This window comes from Oncorhynchus gorbuscha, linkage group LG09 (genome assembly GCF_021184085.1).
Source record: "Oncorhynchus gorbuscha isolate QuinsamMale2020 ecotype Even-year linkage group LG09, OgorEven_v1.0, whole genome shotgun sequence".
Lineage (NCBI taxonomy): Eukaryota > Metazoa > Chordata > Actinopteri > Salmoniformes > Salmonidae > Oncorhynchus > Oncorhynchus gorbuscha.
This window is the reverse complement of record NC_060181.1, coordinates 77,577,926-77,596,871: the sequence shown is the minus strand read 5'-3', so window position 1 is coordinate 77,596,871 and position 18,946 is coordinate 77,577,926. Positions and strand designations below refer to the sequence as shown.

At 44.2% G+C, this 18,946-nt stretch overlaps 1 protein-coding gene across 1 annotated transcript in view; it reads right to left on the bottom strand.

The window, feature by feature from the left end:
* Positions 1-15,294, bottom strand: part of LOC124044114 (rho GTPase-activating protein 20-like) — a 62,597-nt gene extending 47,303 nt beyond the window's left edge. Inside the window, exon 1 of the mRNA XM_046363576.1 lies at positions 15,042-15,294. Within this exon, the coding sequence (XP_046219532.1) occupies positions 15,042-15,125 (84 nt within the window). The 5' untranslated portion in view covers positions 15,126-15,294. The remainder of the gene's footprint in view (positions 1-15,041) is intronic.
* Positions 15,295-18,946: the final 3,652 nt, after the last annotated feature.

Here is an 18,946-nt window from a genome sequence, read left to right as displayed (position 1 = left end):
CTGACCAGCGTTGGACAGACCTCAGCGTGGGAGCCTCTTGTTTTAATTTCTGCCTGTAGGCAGGGATCAGCAAAATGGAGTCGTGGTCAGCTTTTCCGAAAGGGGGCGGGGCAGGGCCTTATATGCGTCGCGGAAGTTAGAGTAACAGTGATCCAAGGTTTTACCACCCCTGGTTGCGCAATCGATATGCTGATAAAATTTAGGGAGTCTTGTTTTCAGATTGGCTTTGTTAAAATCCCCAGCTACAATGAATGCAGCCTCCGGATAAATGTTTTCCAGTTTGCAAAGAGTTAAATAAAGTTCGTTCAGAGCCATCGATGTGTCTGCTTGGGGGGGGATATATACGGCTGTGATTATAATCGAAGAGAATTCTCTTGGAAGATAATGCGGTCTACATTTGATTGTGAGGAATTCTAAATCAGGTGAACAGAAGGATTTGAGTTCCTGTATGTTTCCTTCATCACACCATGTCCCGTTAGTCATGAGGCATACGCCCCCTCCACTCTTCTTACCAGAGAGATGTTTGTTTCTGTCGGCGCGATGCGTGGAGAAACCCGTTGGCTGTACCGCCCTGGATAGCGTTTTCCCAGTAAGCCATGTCTCCGTAAAGCAGAGAACGTTGCAGTCTCTGATATCCCTGTCGCCCTACATATCTGTCCTGGCATGTCACTGACAGCAGAGCAACTGCAAAGGTTTTCATCCAGCCAGTTATGCATGACCACACTTGCTCTCTGTCAGGACAGTCCAGCAAGTAGCCAACAAAGGCAGGCTAATGTTGACCGTTTAAAAGAAGGAGGATAGTGGAGGAAAGTGTTTATGTGTGGCAGGCTGGTTTATCACTGGCAATGGCTTTGTTAGTCAGCGCTAATGTTTACACTGTGAGAGCCGCGCTGTGTATGTGTGTGTTTGAGCTGCTATCAGCGCCAGGGACCTCTTATCGTCCTCTCAGGGGTTAAGGGTCAAGGGTCAAGCCCTGCATTCCAGAAGGGGTCAGAATCATTAGATGAAGGTCACCACTGACTTCATCCAGAGGACAGATGGTGGAAGGTTTGGTGAGGTGGTCATTAGGATGAGTGGTTGGCCGAATGCTTCCATCATTTTTGGCATCCGGCAAGTACAGGGTTGCATTCAGTACAACAGAACTTGGTGCAACGTTGAATTGAATGGAAATGGTAGTGTACTGAACGACCAGTTGAAAAACATGATTTTGGTGGCCCAAAACGCAGTTACCATATGGTGGGCAGCATGACTTTTTCCAATTATTTACAATGGTCATACCCATCTTGATCAGGCTACATACACCACACCCACCAAACAGGAATAAACACACCTCAAAGGCTGTTAAAGAACAGTGCGCACCATTCGTTCAGTACAAACCGTCACCAGACATAGCACAAACGTTGAAGCAAACTGAACGCACCCCAGGACACAGAAGTCATGTGACCTGTTAGAGGAAGGTTCAGAGGGGTCAAAAATCCTGTTGCAAATGGTTGAGGTTGTGTTACAAAATGACATCATCTCAGCAAGTGAACTTGTGTGAGAGTTATGTGAACGGAACTGACTTACAGTGGGGAGAACAAGTATTTGATACACTGCCGATTTTGCAGGTTTTCCCTACTTATAAAGCCTGTAGAGGTCTGTATAATCCAGAAAATCACATTGTATGATTTTTAAGTAATTAATTTGCATTTTATTGCATGACATTAGTATTTGATACATCAGAAAAGCAGAACTTAATATTTGGTACAGAAACCTTTGTTTGCAATTACAGAGATCATACATTTCCTGTAGTTCTTGACCAGGTTTGCACACACTGCAGCAGGGATTTTGGCCCACTCCTCCATACAGACCTTCTCCAGATCCTTCAGGTTTCAGGGCTGTCGCTGGGCAATACCGACTTTCAGCTCCCTCCAAAGATTTTCTATTGGGTTCATGTCTGGAGATTGGCTAGCCCACTCCAGGACCTTGAGATGCTTCTTACGGAGCCACTTCTTAGTTGCCATGGCTGTGTGTTTCGGGTCGTTGTCATGCTGGAAGACCCAGCCACGACCCATCTTCAATGCTCTTACTGTGGGAAGGAGGTTGTTGGCCAAGATCTCGCAATACATGGCCCCATCCATCCTCCCCTCAATACGGTGCAGTCAACCTTTCCCCTTTGCAGAAAAGCATCCCCAAAGAATTTATTTTATTTATTTATTTCTTATTTCACCTTTATTTAACCAGGTAGGCAAGTTGAGAACAAGTTCTCATTTACATTTACAGAATGATGTTTCCACCTCCATGCTTCACGGTTGGGATGGTGTTCTTGGGGTTGTACTCATCCTTCTTCTTCTTCCAAACACAGCGAGTGGAGTTTAGACCAAAAAGCTATATTTTTGTCTCATCAGACCACCTCTGGATCATCCAGATGGTAATTGGCAAACTTCAGACGGGCCTGGACATGCGCTGACTTCAGCAGGGGGACCTTGCGTGCGCTGCAGGATTTTAATCCATGACGGCGTAGTGTGTTACTAATGGTTTTCTTTGAGACTGTGGTCCCAGCTCTCTTCAGGTCATTGACCAGGTCCTGCCGTGTAGTTCTGGGCTGATCCCTCACCTTCCTCATGATCATTGATGCCCCACGAGGTGATATCTTACATGGAGCCCCAGACCGAGGATGACTGACTGTCATCCAGGGTAGCCTAGTGGTTAGAGCATTGGACTAGTAACCGAAAGCTTGCAAGTTCAAATCCCTGAGCTGACAAGGTACAAAATCTGTCATTCTGCCCCTGAACAGGCAGTTAACCCACTGTTCCTAGGCTGTCATTGAAAATAAGAATTTGTTCTTAACTGACTTGCCTAGTAAAATAAAGGTAAAAAAATCTTTAACTTCTTCCATTTTCTAATAATTGCGCCAACAGTTGTTGCCTTCTCACCAAGCTGCTTGCCTATTGTCCTGTAGCCCATCCCAGCCTTGTGCAGGTCTACAATTTTATCCCTGATGTCCTTAAACAGCTCTCTGGTCTTGGCCATTTTGGAGAGGTTGGAGTCTGTTTGATTGAGTGTGTGGACAGGTGTCTTTTATACAGGTAACGAGTTCAAACAGGTGCAGTTAATACAGGTAATGAGTGGATGAACAGGAGGGATTCTTAAAGAAAAACTAACAGGTCTGTGGGAGCCGGAATTCTTACTGGTTGGTAGGTGATCAAATACTTATGTCATGCAATAAAATGCAAATTAATTACTTAAAAATCATACAATGTGATTTTCTGGATTTTTGTTTTAGATTCCGTCTCTCACAGTTGAAGTGTACCTATTATAAAAAATTACAGACCTCTACATGCTTTGTAAGTAGGAAAACCTGAGAAATTGGCAGTGTATCAAATACTTGTTCTCCCCACTGTATATGTACAGAAACAACATCCTTCAAAAACATATATTTAGGACATGTTTTGGCACGGTGCATAACTCTGCTGTGAAATCCCTGTTAGAGGAATACATACAGCAGGACACATGGTTCTATGTACAGGACAGGAACAGAAAGAATCATGTTCAATTGTGAGGGAGCGGCTCTGAAGATTTGTAATTTTACGGGATTCCGTTCCGTTGTGGGTTTGTTAACCAGCAAGAGGAGAGGGAAGGCGTGGTTTGGTTGATATTAAAAGGCATGGTGTGTGTGTGTTTTAAAGAGAGTGCAAAGCTAGCCTTGCCCATTCACTGTGCAGGGACAGAAATAAACTTGGATGCAGAATTACAGTGTTGAAGTTTTTCCATTTTCAATCCCAGAACCAACCCTCTCCAATGTAATTATGCATGCACGCACAAAACAAACGCACACACAAACACATGCACGCACACACGCAAACATACAGTACATACACACACACTTGGACAGAGGATCCTCTCAGTTCCTCAGCAATATTTGTAGACTGTTTATAACTTACAGAACTGAATATGTCTAAACATGCTTATCCTCTAATTATAGAGACACCACCCAATTAACCCTTCACTAAGCCCTGCCCCCCTTGGTTACTGTTGCAACATTGTACAACATTTTCCCAGGGGGACCAATTCCCCATTCAACCACTGGCGAAATGCCCTCACAAGGATCTCAAACTGTGTTTATAATACAAACTGAAATTAAACACAGATGACCCCTTGCTAATCAGGAAACTCTTGGGTATGTTGTGGAGGACTATCATTACAATTGCACCCCTGGAACCTGGTAAGCCGATGTTTGTAGTGTAGCTAAACACCGAATGTCTCTGAATTCACTGTCAGCATGCAGTCTATGCTATAACCACTTTTGGAGCTAACTAGTATCCTGATGTTGACAGCAGATGGCAGTTGTATTCATAACATTTCTAAATTAGCTAGCTAACATTCATTTTGAGAAAACAAGTTATATTAAGTGGCTAGCTAGCTAGCCTTAGCAATGATTGGTGGTCAAATGAGATGGAGCTAGCTAACCAGCTGAGCTAGCAAACATATAACAAAAGTATCATTTTGGATTAGAAACATACTCCATGAATTTAGAAATCGCAGAAGCAAGTACTCAAGTACTTAAAAAAATAAAACTCTGTTTGTATGCCACCTGTAAATAACAATACAATGGTTAAATGATGAGCCTAGTTGGTTTAGCCACATTAAAGACAGGAACCTTCCCACTATCCATGATTGGCTGAGATAATGGATGGGCTGGACATCCCGAGAGATGAGTTCGGATTGGTCTGCCATGTACCACGCTTCTGTCTATAACATTAGCTGCTCAGTATGGAAAGGTAATCCTTTCTAACGTGGCTATTTTGAAAGATATCACAAATAACTACACAAGGTTTGTTAATGCTCTCCACTTTCTGGAGGACTGAGTTTTGATATCAGTGGAATGCCCGGTGCAAGAAGAGTATGATAGCAAAAGAGATGGAGAAAATGTGAGCATTTGTTGCAAATCATTCAGAGGGAGTCAAAAAGAGAACACATAGAAGAAGGCTGTTGCATAAAACACTTGTCTCAGTAAGGACAGACACCGGGGACAAGACGCAGGTACAGGGAGTGAACATTTAATGAATAACAAAACAGAACAGCAGCAGAATACGGGCAGCGTCTGGACAGGGGAAATGGAAACGACAACAATGCTGATACAGGGAAAACACAGGGAAGCAGACAGAAATAGGGAAGGCAAACAACAAATTAAAGGAGTCCAGTGAGTCCAATGATGTGCTGTACACCCCCTCTAGGGGCACCACCTGGCGTCCCCCCTGTGCGAGCCTGACGGACCGGCCGAGGCATGGGTGCTGGACAAACCAGCTGGGGCGTAGAAGCCCGACGAAAATGGCAGAGGCGTGGGAGCCTGGCGAGCCAGCTCAAGCGTGGGAGCCTGACGATCCAGCTGAGGAGTGGGAGCCTGACGATATGACTGAGGCATGGGAGCCTGATGGCCTGCTGAAGCATGACGTGGGGTGGGCGCCTGACGAGCCCACCGGGGCAAGAAGAACCCCGAGCGAGCTATGGTGTGGAAGTCCGACGAGCTGGCTGAGGCATCCCGGTTCCCTCGGCGATGGAAGCTTAAAGAGTGCGCGGGCCGGGCCGTCTTGTTCATGACTAGCTATATGATATGGTCATTATTTGAACTACAGTGCCTTGCGAAAGTTTTCGGCCCCCTTGAACTTTGCGACCTTTTGCCACATTTCAGGCTTCAAACATAAAGATATAAAACTGTATTTTTTGTGAAGAATCAACAACAAGTGGGACACAATCATGAAGTGGAACGACATTTATTGGATATTTCAAACTTTTTTAACAAATCAAAAACTGAAAAATTGGGCGTGCAAAATTATTCAGTTAATACTTTGTAGCGCCACCTTTTGCTGCGATTACAGCTGTAAGTCGCTTGGAGTATGTCTCTATCAGTTTTGCACATCGAGAGACTGAAATTTTTTCCCATTCCTCCTTGCAAAACAGCTCGAGCTCAGTGAGGTTGGATGGAGAGCATTTGTGAACAGCAGTTTTCAGTTCTTTCCACAGATTCTCGATTAGATTCAGGTCTGGACTTTGACTTGGCCATTCTAACACCTGGATATGTTTATTTTTGAACCATTCCATTGTAGATTTTGCTTTATGTTTTGGATCATTGTCTTGTTGGAAGACAAATCTCCGTCCCAGTCTCGGGTCTTTTGCAGACTCCATCAGGTTTTCTTCCAGAATGGTCCTGTATTTGGCTCCATCCATCTTCCCAACAATTTTAACCATCTTCCCTGTCCCTGCTGAAGAAAAGCAGGCCCAAACCATGATGGTGCCTCCACCATGTTTGACAGTGGGGATGGTGTGTTCAGGGTGATGAGCTGTGTTGCTTTTACGCCAAACATAACGTTTTGCATTGTTGCCAAAAAGTTCAATTTTGGTTTCATCTGACCAGAGCACCTTCTTCCACATGTTTGGTGTGTCTCCCAGGTGGCTTGTGGCAAACTTTAAACGACACTTTTTATGGATATCTTTAAGAAATGGCTTTCTTCTTGCCACTCTTCCATAAAGGCCAGATTTGTGCAATATACGACTGATTGTTGTCCTATGGACAGAGTCTCCCACCTCAGCTGTAGATCTCTGCAGTTCATCCAGAGTGATCATGGGCCTCTTGGCTGCATCTCTGATCAGTCTTCTCCTTGTATGAGCTGAAAGTTTAGAGGGACGGCCAGGTCTTGGTAGATTTGCAGTGGTATGATACTCCTTCCATTTCAATATTATCGCTTGCACAGTGCTCCTTGGGATGTTTAAAGCTTGGGAAATCTTTTTGTATCCAAATCCGGCTTTAAACTTTTTCACAACAGTATTTCGGACCTGCCTGGTGTGTTCCTTGTTCTTGATGATGCTCTCTGCGCTTTTAACAGACCTCTGAGACTATCACAGTGCAGGTGCATTTATACGGAGACTTGATTACACACAGGTGGATTGTATTTATCATCTTTAGTCATTTAGGTCAACATTGGATCATTCAGAGATCTTCACTGAACTTCTGGAGAGAGTTTGCTGCACTGAAAGTAAAGGGGCTGAATAATTTTGCACGTCCAATTTTTCCATTTTTGATTTGTTAAAAAAGTTTGAAATATCCAATAAATGTCGTTCCACTTCATGATTGTGTCCCACTTGTTGTTGATTCTTCACAAAAAAATACAGTTGTATATCTTTATGTTTGAAGCCTGAAATGTGGCAAAAGGTCGCAAAGTTCAAGGGGGCCGAATACTTTCGCAAGGCACTGTAGCTAGCAAGCTAACAATATAGAAAATAACAAAAACATTGTTTAGAAAGTTGCTTTAAGTTGCCTGGTTTGCTAGATTGACATATACTAAATTCATTTTTAAACGGTTGGGTTTATTGGTGTTAAAATACACCAGTTGCACTATTTTAGACCACCAGGCTGCTGATGTCATGCGTTTTTGTGTTTATACTGTTTCATAAAGACAATAACAAGTTTGATGTCGGACGACAATAGAATGTTTATGCCACTGCGACAACGGTCTACAGACATGTCGATAGACGTAGTATAAACCAGCCTTTAGTCTTGAACTCTTTGGTTGTTTAGTACACTACCTCTCACTCTGTATAGCAAATGGCCTCACATGTGAATCCTTAAAGAGATGTGTGGAGCTAAGGCTTAAGAGGGTGTGAACGATTCTGAATGAGTATAGCCAAAGAAGAGGTCTCCAGTAGGTGTACCAAAACATTCAAGGAACATTTTCTTAAAAGTGGGGTTACAAGTGAATCAACTTTCAAAGCAGAATTACTTTCCCACTGTTCCTCAATTGTAGGGTATGATATCCAATGTAAAAACATGTTGTCAAATTTTGCTACATAAGATCGAATCAAGCCGATCGGACACAAATTAACAGTAGGCTGAGAATAGTACGTGGGTCAATGCATTTACAAAGTCCATGAGTTTACAAAGAGAGGACAGAGGTTCAAAAACGTGATGTACTTGAGTGTTTGAAACAGACAAGAGTTTGTGGAGGGAGAAGAGTGGCTTATGTCATGGTTTTCTCAAGCGACAGTCGAAACATGACATCTTTGTGATTCGCACCTCAACAGTGTTTTGATTGAGAAAAAAATCTAAAGACTTGCGTCTGCCATTGTAGACGTTATTTTCACTGTGCACTGTGCCCTAGCGGCAAGCACTGTAATCAGTAAGTATCAGTAGGGTCAAAGGTTAGTAATGCTCTTGAATGATGGATTGAAGGTTTGGCTCCAGAAAAGGAGCTTCTGCTACATCTACTGGGCAGACAGTGTGTCTGCTCACTTGGAATGGAGAGAAGAACTTATGAGGTGGTGGTGTCCTTTGTTTATCAGTTTAAAAAATATAGAGTGGGAATTTGAGATGGATTCACTCAGAGCACCTTTGGAATGTGAATACAATATGTACATGTCTCTTTCTTTATGTTTACAATGTGTGAGTGTGTGCCCTTTGGTGCTGCAGATTCATTATAGGGAGGCGTGAGCAGAGGGACTCTGATGATGGTCACACAAGGGACTAATGGACAGTTCTATTGCTTAGTTATTATTGAACTGCACTCCCTTTCGCCCTCAGAGCAGCCTCAATTCAACTCTACAAGGTGTTGAAAAGTGTTCCACAGGAATGCTGGCCCATGTTGACTCCAATGCTTCTCACAGTTGTGTCAAGTTGGCTGGATGTCCTTTGGGTGGTAGACCATTCTTGATACACACAGGAAACTGTTCAGCGTGAAAAACCCAGCAGCTTTGCAGTTCTTGACACACTCAAACCGGTGTGCCTGGCACCTACCCTGTTCAAAGGCACTTAAATCTTTTGTCCTGCCCATTCACACTCTGAATGGTACACATTCACAATCCATGTCTCAACTGTCTCAAGGCTTAAAGATCCTTCTTTAACCTGTCTCCTCCTCTTCATCTACACTGATTGAAGTGGATTTAAGAAATGACATCAATAAGGGATCATAGTTTTCACCAGTCAGTCTATGTCATGGAAAGAGCAGGTATTCCTAATGTTTTGTACACTCAGTGTATTTCTTAGTGGGCCTCATGCCAAAACCACACCAATGCTTGCGCTTGCGCTTTGTGCTTGCACGCACGCACGCGCACACACACACACACACGCACACGCACACGCGCACGCGCACAGCACACGCACACACACACACACACACACACACACACACACACACACACACACACACACACACACACACACACACACACACACACACACACACACACACACACACACACACACACACACACACACACACACACACACACACACACCTAGGGAGAAGTTCTAAACATCAGCATTTAATGAAATATTTTGTTGCCATAGAGGGAAACTGGTCCCGAGGAGAAATAATGGAATCCCACAACTAACCTTCACCTGCTAAAAATCTCTCTAATAATCAGGCGAATGCCCCTCTGTTTCTCTTTATATTCTCTTCCCTCCCTCCCTCATTCGTCTCTCTCTGCCTCCCTATCAACAGATGAGCCAGACTTGTGGAAAGCCGCTATCTTGCTCTCTGTTCTCGTGTATTGATGATAAAGTGAAAATGCAGCCGGTAGATAAACTTCACTGTGCTCAAATTCCTATCAGATCAAAGTGAACATATAGGAGACAAGAGACACAAACCTCATTGCAGAGGACGGAGTTGATTAAGTTATTTATACCACCTACCTCTCACAACATTCAGTAGACATTAAAAGACAGAAGAGAGAGGGAGATGAGAGAGGAGAAATGAACCAAATAAATGCCATTCTCTCTCTTTTTGGTGTGTGTTATCTTGTGTCTGACGGATGAAGGACAAGGGTTTGCTTTTTGCCCTAGTTCTCCCCAGAGACAGATATTGACTGTGCTTCTGCCCTAACAATATATGATATCTGTACATTTTCAACCTGCCTGTCAGTGCAAGAATTGGCCACAGGATTTATCAACAGTGTCAATCAGATGAGTAACAAGAAATCGAAAACCAAAATATATTAAACCATAGCACGGTACAGGGGTTATCTGTCAAATCAAAACACTGTGTTCTGTAACTGATGTAGGATCTTAATTTGATCACCCCTTTGCAAGGGAAACATTGTAGTGTATTTGAACTTTAAAAAGGCTTCAGAAATGTGTAACTTCCACCGTGAAATTTCAGACTTGATTTTCCCTTACAAAAATGTGCATTAATTATAATGCACATAATAATGAACATTTCTTGTAGCTGCAGGATTATTTTCCTGCTGTAGAAACATTTGCTAAAATTAAGATCCTATATCTGTTAGCTTTCAGAGATTAAACTGACACCATGACACAACACATGTTGATACAACGCAACGCACACTGCATGTACATATTCATTACTGTACAGTAATTCATTTTAGCATGCAAGCAAACAAACATAAAACTATCAGCAGTACGGTTCAAATTCATTCATCATTAAACCGTTGAAGGAATTTGAAACCACTAGTGTTGTTCTCTTCTCTCTGGCTGGCTGCAGACTCTGAAACAAGATTTTCCCTCCCTCCCGGAAAATGTCCCTGTGTTCAATAAAATCTCTCTCTATTTTCTCCTTCCAGCTGTCCTGTCGGTCATCCATCATCTGCCACATCCCAGAATAGAACAGTATAGCCCAATGGATGAATCAGATGCTCCATTGCTTCGTTGGGTGCTTGAAGGAAAACTTTATTTCTCTATTCTCTGCTCTATCGCTCTGAATTCTGCAAAAGTCCACATAAAAGCCAATTATCCTGTTTATATTTTTTTCAAACACTGTGAATGGACAGCCTTCTATGCCTCCATTGAGGTTTCACACAGTGAGATTGGGTGAAGGCTTCAAACAGAATAATAAGAAAAAAATAAAACATTGTGTTTTTACTACATTATTCCCAGCCAGGATTCCCTGGTGCAGAAACCACCGTGGACCAACCAACCTAATGACCTAATTGCTTCACGGATGGCTTGGGAGGCGGAGCAACCCAGAGAGCCCAACTCAAACCAGCCAATCTAATAGGCCATCTTGAAGCAGCTTGGCTCACAACATTCCAACTATGATGTGGAAATAATCCCACTAACATCGGCCGCAGAATAGTACTTCCAGAGAAACAGATATAGTAGACAGAACTGTGCGAGTTCCGGAAATCAAACCACAGAGACAAACATCCTACCTCTCTTCCTCATACTTCAGTGTCTAATTGTTCAATCTGATCTCTAGATCATGAATTTACTAGATAGTGAATGACGGCCTGGAGCACTCTAGTTCTTTCTCCATTTCTCTAGTGGCTTGTTCGTTAAAAGGTAGCCATGTTGACTCATGTTGTCTTTGACCAAAACAGACCCTGTTAACCCCTACCTACCCCCTTTACCCCTTACAAACCCCCCACGCTCTTTAATCCTCCCTGACCCAGGCGCTCATTCTGGGGGGTCGGCTAATTCTCCTTCATCTAATTGGGGGGGAGGGGGCTGTTTGCACCAAAGGTGAACAGTAGAGGGGGCTCCTCCCCTTTCTCGCCCTTCTCTCCCCCTTCGGCTTCTTGCCCTTCTCTCCCTCTACTCCCTCTCCTCAGAGTCCTCAAAGCTGTTGTCCAAAAGGGCGCCTAGGGCTGTCAGAGCCCATCTCATTATAAACTCTATTATCCCTCCATTCCTCCATCCCTCGTCCCTAACCTGAAAACATGGGGTCATTGAGACATAATCTTTCTTATTTGGTCTAATACCTTGCACTGCCACCCCGACCTCTAAGATCCGACCGCCTCAGCTTTCAGAGACAGATCAATTTGAGGGTTGTTATTAGCATCTACAGAACTGTACTTTTAAGTACATTTCTGGGAATAGGTGTGATTCTGAGAAACGGTGTGCTGCGTAAAGATACAAAATGACCATACATGAACAAATATTTGTTACAGTAGACTTACCAGTGTTAGCCACCTGTTGATTAGGCAACAAATGGACCCCCCTCTCCATACACTCTGCTTGCAGTATGTGCGTGCACATGTGTGTGTGAGATAATAGGGATGTGATGGGGACACAAACCTGATCATATCACTCCCTCTATGTACACAACAACTACTCACATTCCCCCTCACCAACCTAACTAGCTCACGCTATAGAGTCAAGGCACATGCATTAACACGTGCCATCCACACTTACATTTACTCTAAGTAATATTTACTCTAGTAAATATTTACGCTAAATGTAAAACGCTTGGAAGACCTATAGCCAGAGGTTGGAACTGGTTCAGGGAACAGATCCAAAAATTGTAAAAGAACAAACATTTTCAAGGAAGAGAAATGAAACCTGAAACGAAAGTGATCCATACTGTTCTGGAAAAGAAACATTATATTAAAAGCATGGGAACCGCTTAATAATGTTATTTTATGTTCCAGGCATTTTTTATACTCTCACAATAAAACGCAACAAGGCGTCTATGCAAAGCCCTCACTCTGTCACTAAGAAACGTATTCCAGTGTCTGCCTGCAAGATTATAATATTTGCCTGTGCGTGTGAGTGTTTAGGCTACCTGGCCCTTCCCCCTCTGGAGCATAGGCTACTGTACTGACGTGACAAGCGCGATTCTGTCACGCCTTGGTCTTAGTATTTTGTGTTTTCTTTAATTATTTGTTCAGGCCAGGGTGTGACATGGGTTTATTGTGTTGTCGTATTGTTTTTTTTGTAGGCATTGGGATTGTGGCTGATTAGGGGTGTGTCTAGCATAGGCTTGGCTGCCTGAGGCAGTTCTCAATCAGAGTCAGGTGATTCTCGTTGTCTCTGATTGGGAACCATATTTAGGTAGCCTGGGTTTCACTGTGTATTTTGTGGGTGATTGTTCCTGTCTCTGTGTTAGTTATTTCACCAGACAGGCTGTATAGGTTTTCACGTTCCGTTTGTTGTTATGTAATATTTATAAGTTATTTCATGTATCGCTTTTCTTCATTAAAGAACATGAGTAACCACCACGCTGCATTTTGGTCCGCTTCTCCTTCAACAGACGAACGCCGTTACAGATTCAGAAAATAGGAAGAGAGATTTTTAATTAGCTAGAGAAGAATGGATAATGCTAGTTAAGGATACAATAGGCCTAGAAATCCTGTTTCACATTGAAATTTGTTAACTACAAGAAGGTAAGAAGTGTTTTTATTTCTGATGCTCCTATGCACACACAAGCTTGTTAGCCAGCTAGCTCAAAGGACATTCAAAGTTCTTCCATAGAAGCCGCTCCTCCAAGGTATAACTCTGTGGACCTCAGATAATGTATGTAATATTAAGATGCCCAGCGCTTCAAGCCTCCTCCTCAACTCTCTCTCGCTTTCTCCCCACCCGTAAAATTTCAGCTGCATCTTGCAACAGTGGAACATAACAAAAAAAAGAGTACTTCTGTTCAGAACAAAATGATTGGAAAATACCCCTGCCTATAGCACATTCCTGCTTCACACCCCCAAACTCTCCTGATCATTACTATACTGTAATAACTCATATGGAGTCAATATATAGCTAATCCAAACAAAAACCTGGGCCGCATCCTTTTAAATCACAGACCTTATAGGTCTCTCATGTTTCATTACCAGCATTCCACCGCATTCTTCTCACTGCTATACCAAGCACATGTGATGGACACACATACATTCTCACACACACACACACACACACACACACACACACACACACACACACACACACACACACACACACACACACACACACACACACACACACACACACACACACACACACACACACACACACACACACACACACACACACACACACACACACACACACTCCTAACTTGCTGCTAACATGCTCACACGAAGGCACCTGATGCTCTACTGTAACCCTGTGAACTACCTTCAGAAAGACAGTCACAGTCATGGGACTCTGTACTGGTGCCAGATCGGTCACACAGGTCACATAAATATAGTCATATACACTGAGTGTAAAAAACATTAGGAACACCTACTCTTTCCATGACATTGACCAGGTGAATCCAGGTGAAAGCTATGACTCCTTATTGATATCACCCATTAAATCCACTTCAATCACTGTAGATGAAGGGGAGGAGGCAGGTTAAAGAAGAGTTTTTGAGCCTTGAGACAGTTGAGACATGGATTGTGTATGTGTGCCATTCAGAGGGTGGTGAATGGGCAAGACAATTATATTTAAGTGCCTTTGAATGGGGTATGGTTTGAGTGTGTCAAGAGTTTAGACACTGCTGGGTTTTTCATGCTTAACAGTTTCCTGTATCAAGAATGGTCCACCACCCAAAGGACATCTAGCCAACTTGACAACTGTGGGAGGCAATGGCGTCAACATGGGCCAGCATCCCTTGTAGAGTCCATGCCCCAACGAACTGAGGCTCTTCTGAGGACAAAAGGGGTGCATCTCAATATTAAGAAGGTGTTCCTAATGTTTTGTACACTCAGTGTATATTACAAGGTAACGTATTATCACAAGGAACACTAACCCACATATTAGAGCATATGGCAAAGTGATATGTCTGAATATTCATCGAGACTGACATGATGTCATGACTGATCAAGTCTCTATATTGAATTTGATTTGTTTGGATTATTTGACCACTTTAGAGATTTCAGTTGAGAATCTTTAGAGGTAGAAGATAGCCATAGCTGTCTATCCGAAATGTACAATGTAATTCACACGATAACTATATTAACCCAAAAGGAAAACTACAAATTCCACAGCTAGTGAGCAAGACTTGATAAACAGGTGTCACTCACTCACTCACGGGGGCAGACTGGGACCAGAAATCGCGTCTGGCATTTCTAACACGCAGACCCTTTTTTTCCTTGAGGCCTCCATTATTAACCTGATAATGCTAATTTAGTGCACATATTTTTTGTTAGACAGGCCCACTAAGCTAAAAATGGACCAGCCCTGTCTGCCCCTGCCCCTGCTCAAGCTTCATCGAAAAACAAACACATGCCTGAGCCCACATTGCCAAGGCCCAGTGTAGAATTATATCCTAGTACAAAACATGAATAAGTGTGCCATGTGGGTAGAAAAAAAAAAAACATTAATAAGGTAAGATAAGGTAGTGTGGTTTTTCACTCACTTTCACCTGGTAGAACTCTACACAGCTCCCAGACCTGTCCCTCTTGTGGTCTTCAAGATTTCCGTCTCCAAGTAAGAGATCCATGTCTAACTTCTTCTGTACATCTCCTCTCAACTTATCTCTGAGTGTCTGTGTGTGTAGACACAGGTTCAGTCACAGGTAAGTTGAGATACAGCAAGTTTGAGATTTAGTTGGTCTAACTTGATTTCTGTATTCCTTCCTCCTCTCTTCTTCCTCTTCTTCTCTTTTTTACCTATCACCTCTCTCCCTCCCTCCCTCTGTCTCTCTCTCAGGTGTGGACTACCCACACATTCACATAAACAACTGTCTGGATGTGTGTGCTGCCTCAGGTCCTGGTAGAAAGCAGATAGAGGAGATATCTGAAGCTGAGCCCTATTACTTAGAGTCCTCCATTAGTAGATGGAGAGAGCATGGCTTCTTTAACCAATGCTCCACTCTTTGGCCTGCTTGGCTGTCTCCAGGCTGCTCCATGCACGTTATCCCATCCAGAGTAGCCCCACCGTGGGAGGGTGAGTCAGGCAGTGTGTTGCGCTGTCCAGGCTAGCTCTCTCTGTCCCTCTCAGCTCAGCATTCTCTTAGGTGGAAGATCTGCTCACACAGGTCGGAGGAGGGGATAGGGGAGGGGCTCAGGTGGTAAGGGGTGGGGTTTGTGGCGCCCTCCAGGCATATTTAAAAAAGAAGGGAAGCAGCGAGCAAATTTTTGCAAATCCCCAACACCCCCCGCTCTCTTCCGCCCCTGCCTTTAGTTCACTCTTAACAGATTACCCTCTATCTCCAAATTCCACACGTTACTCTTCTCCACCTCTGGGCCATTTCTCATACAACTCCTCTATAGCCAGTCAACTCTTCAATCACTCATCTCGCCTCTCCGTGTCCTCTATTCCTTTATCGCAACCTCTTCCCGTTTATACCTGGAGGTGAGAGAGATCAGGGAGAGGAGAGGGGAGGGGAGGAGATGGAGAGGTAGAAGAGATGGGAGATAAACTGACGGCTAAAGCCTGAGGTCAGAATAACAAACGGTGACTTGTCTGTCAGTGTCACTCAGGGCTGCTCCCTGTTGTTGGGCTCCTTCACACCCAACACTGATTCAATACCCATTCAAATTCAAATAAATACATGTCATTGTTTTGTCCCAAGAAGCACAAAACGCCCATGTAAGTGAAGACAGGCAGTATTTGTCTTCTGCTTTGGCACTGTCCACTCTTTTATGCAAATCACAAGTGCCTGTTTATTTGTCTGTCAGGCATTATGTTTATGTATGTATGTATGTATGTGTGTGTGTGTGTGTGTGTGTGTGTGTGTGTGTGTGTGTGTGTGTGTGTGTGTGTGTGTGTGTGTGTGTGTGTGTGTGTGTGTGTGTGTGTGTGTGTGTGTGTGTGTGTGTGTGTGTGTGTGTGTGTGTGTGTGTGTGTGTGTGTGTGTGTGTGTGTGTGTGTCTCCATGTACTGTATGTGCATTGTGCATGTGTTTACATACATGATCAGTACTATCAAATCAAATCAAATGTATTTATATAGCCCTTCGTACATCAGCTGATATCTCAAAGTGCTGTACAGAAACCCAGCCTAAAACCCCAAACAGCAAGCAATGCAGGTGTAGAAGCACAGTGGCTAGGAAAAACTCCCTAGAAAGGCTAAAACCTAGGAAGAAACCTAGAGAGGAACCAGGCTATGTGGGGTGGCCAGTCCTCTTCTGGCTGTGCCGGGTGGAGATTATAACAGAACATGGCCAAGATATTCAAATGTTCATAAATGACCAGCATGGTCGAATAATAACAAGGCAGAAGTTGAAACTGGAGCAGCAGCACAGTCAGGTGGACCGGGGACAGCAAGGAGTCATCATGTCAGGTAGTCCTGGGGCACGGTCCTAGGGCTCAGGTCCTCCGAGAGAGAGAAAGAAAGAGAGAATTAGAGAGAGCATATGTGGGGTGGCCCATCCTCTTCTGGCTGTGCCGGGTGGAGATTATAACAGAACATGGCCAAGATGTTCGAATGTTCATAAATGACCAGCATGGTCGAATAATAGTAAGGCAGAACAGTTGAAACTGGAGCAGCAGCATGGCCAGGTGGACTGGGGACAGCAAGGAGTCATCATGTCAGGTAGTCCTGGGGCATGGTCCTAGGGCTCAGGTCAGTTGAAACTGGAGCAGCAGCATGGCCAGGTGGACTGGGGACAGCAAGGAGTCATCATGTCAGGTAGTCCTGGGGCATGGTCCTAGGGCTCAGGTCCTCCGAGAGAGAGAAAGAAAGAAGGAGAGAATTAGAGAACGCACATTTAGATTCACACAGGACACCGAATAGGACAGGAGAAGTACTCCAGATATAACAAACTGACCCTAGCCCCCCGACACAAACTACTGCAGCATAAATACTGGAGGCTGAGACAGGAGGGGACAGGAGACACTGTGGCCCCATTCGAGGACACCCCCGGACAGGGCCAAACAGGAAGGATATAACCCCACCCACTTTGCCAAAGCACAGCCCCCACACCACTAGAGGGATATCTATACAATTCAGAATGGTGCAATGTCTCATGGAACAGGTGCCAGGTTGGACAGCCAGTCTGCTGGCACAGGAACAGGGTAATAAAACACATCCTGTGTCTGGAAACCTGTCTGTCAGCAGGGAAGATTAGGGGATCCCACCGGTGCTTGCCTGCCACCAACACAATGTCAGACTGACAGCCATGGTTACGGAGGTTTAGTGTGGAAACCAAAACACACAGAGGTGCATCCCTGTAGAGTGCAGACTCTCTCTCCCTCCTTAACCTCTCTCTATCCTTACCTCTTCTCTCCCTCAGTTGCTCTGCACCCACCTGTGCATGCCTCCAGTAAGAGGCGTGTGGAGACGTTTCAGTGAAAAATAGAGGATTAGCTACCACCACTCAGCCAGAGACATTTAGAATGGCTTCAGTCTCCTTCACAGGATAAAGCAAATCATCCTGGAGAAACTAAACTAAACAAAACCAAAACAGTGAAAGAATAATCCTGGAGGGCTAATAAGGACTAAGCTGGAAGAAGAAAACGTGCTCACTTTATGCAAACCTGAGTGTGAGATGTGTTGAGAGAACGAGGCTGGCTCTATATATAATTCTGTCACACAATAGAGATATTTATGATAGCAGACTTTTGTTAGTGTGTTGTCATGATGCAAACATACACACTGACATTACTTTATACGGTGCTGAAGGCAAGGATTCTAACCCTAGAGCCAACGTCCCCCTGACAACACTGCACAATGAACATGGACGGAAGGTTTGCCAAGACCATCTGAGTATCTGATATTCACTGTTCATAACGTTTCTCAATACGGAATCATACATTTGAATTTAACTGAAAGTAAGCTAGTACTGGCCGGTGTGTTTACGGACATATTCAATCAATCCCTATACCAGTCTGCTGTTCCCACATGCTTCAAGAGGGCCACCATTGTTCCTGTTCCCAAGAAAGCTAAGGTAACTGAGCTAAACGACTACCGCCCCGTAGCACTCACTTCCGTCATCATGAAGTGCTTTGAGAGACTAGTCAAGGACCATATCACCTCCACCCTACCTGACACCCTAGACCCACTCCAATTTGCTTACCGCCCAAATAGGTCCACAGACGATGCAATCTCAACCACACTGCACACTGCCCTAACCCACCTGGACAAGAGGAATACCTATGTGAGAATGCTGTTCATCGACTACAGCTCGGCATTCAACACCATAGTACCCTCCAAGCTCGTCATCAAGCTCGAGACCCTGGGTCTCGACCCCGCCCTGTGCAACTGGGTACTGGACTTCCTGACGGGCCGCCCCAGGTGGTGAGGGTAGGCAACAACATCTCCTCCCCGCTGATCCTCAACACGGGGCCCCACAAGGGTGCGTTCTGAGCCCTCTCCTGT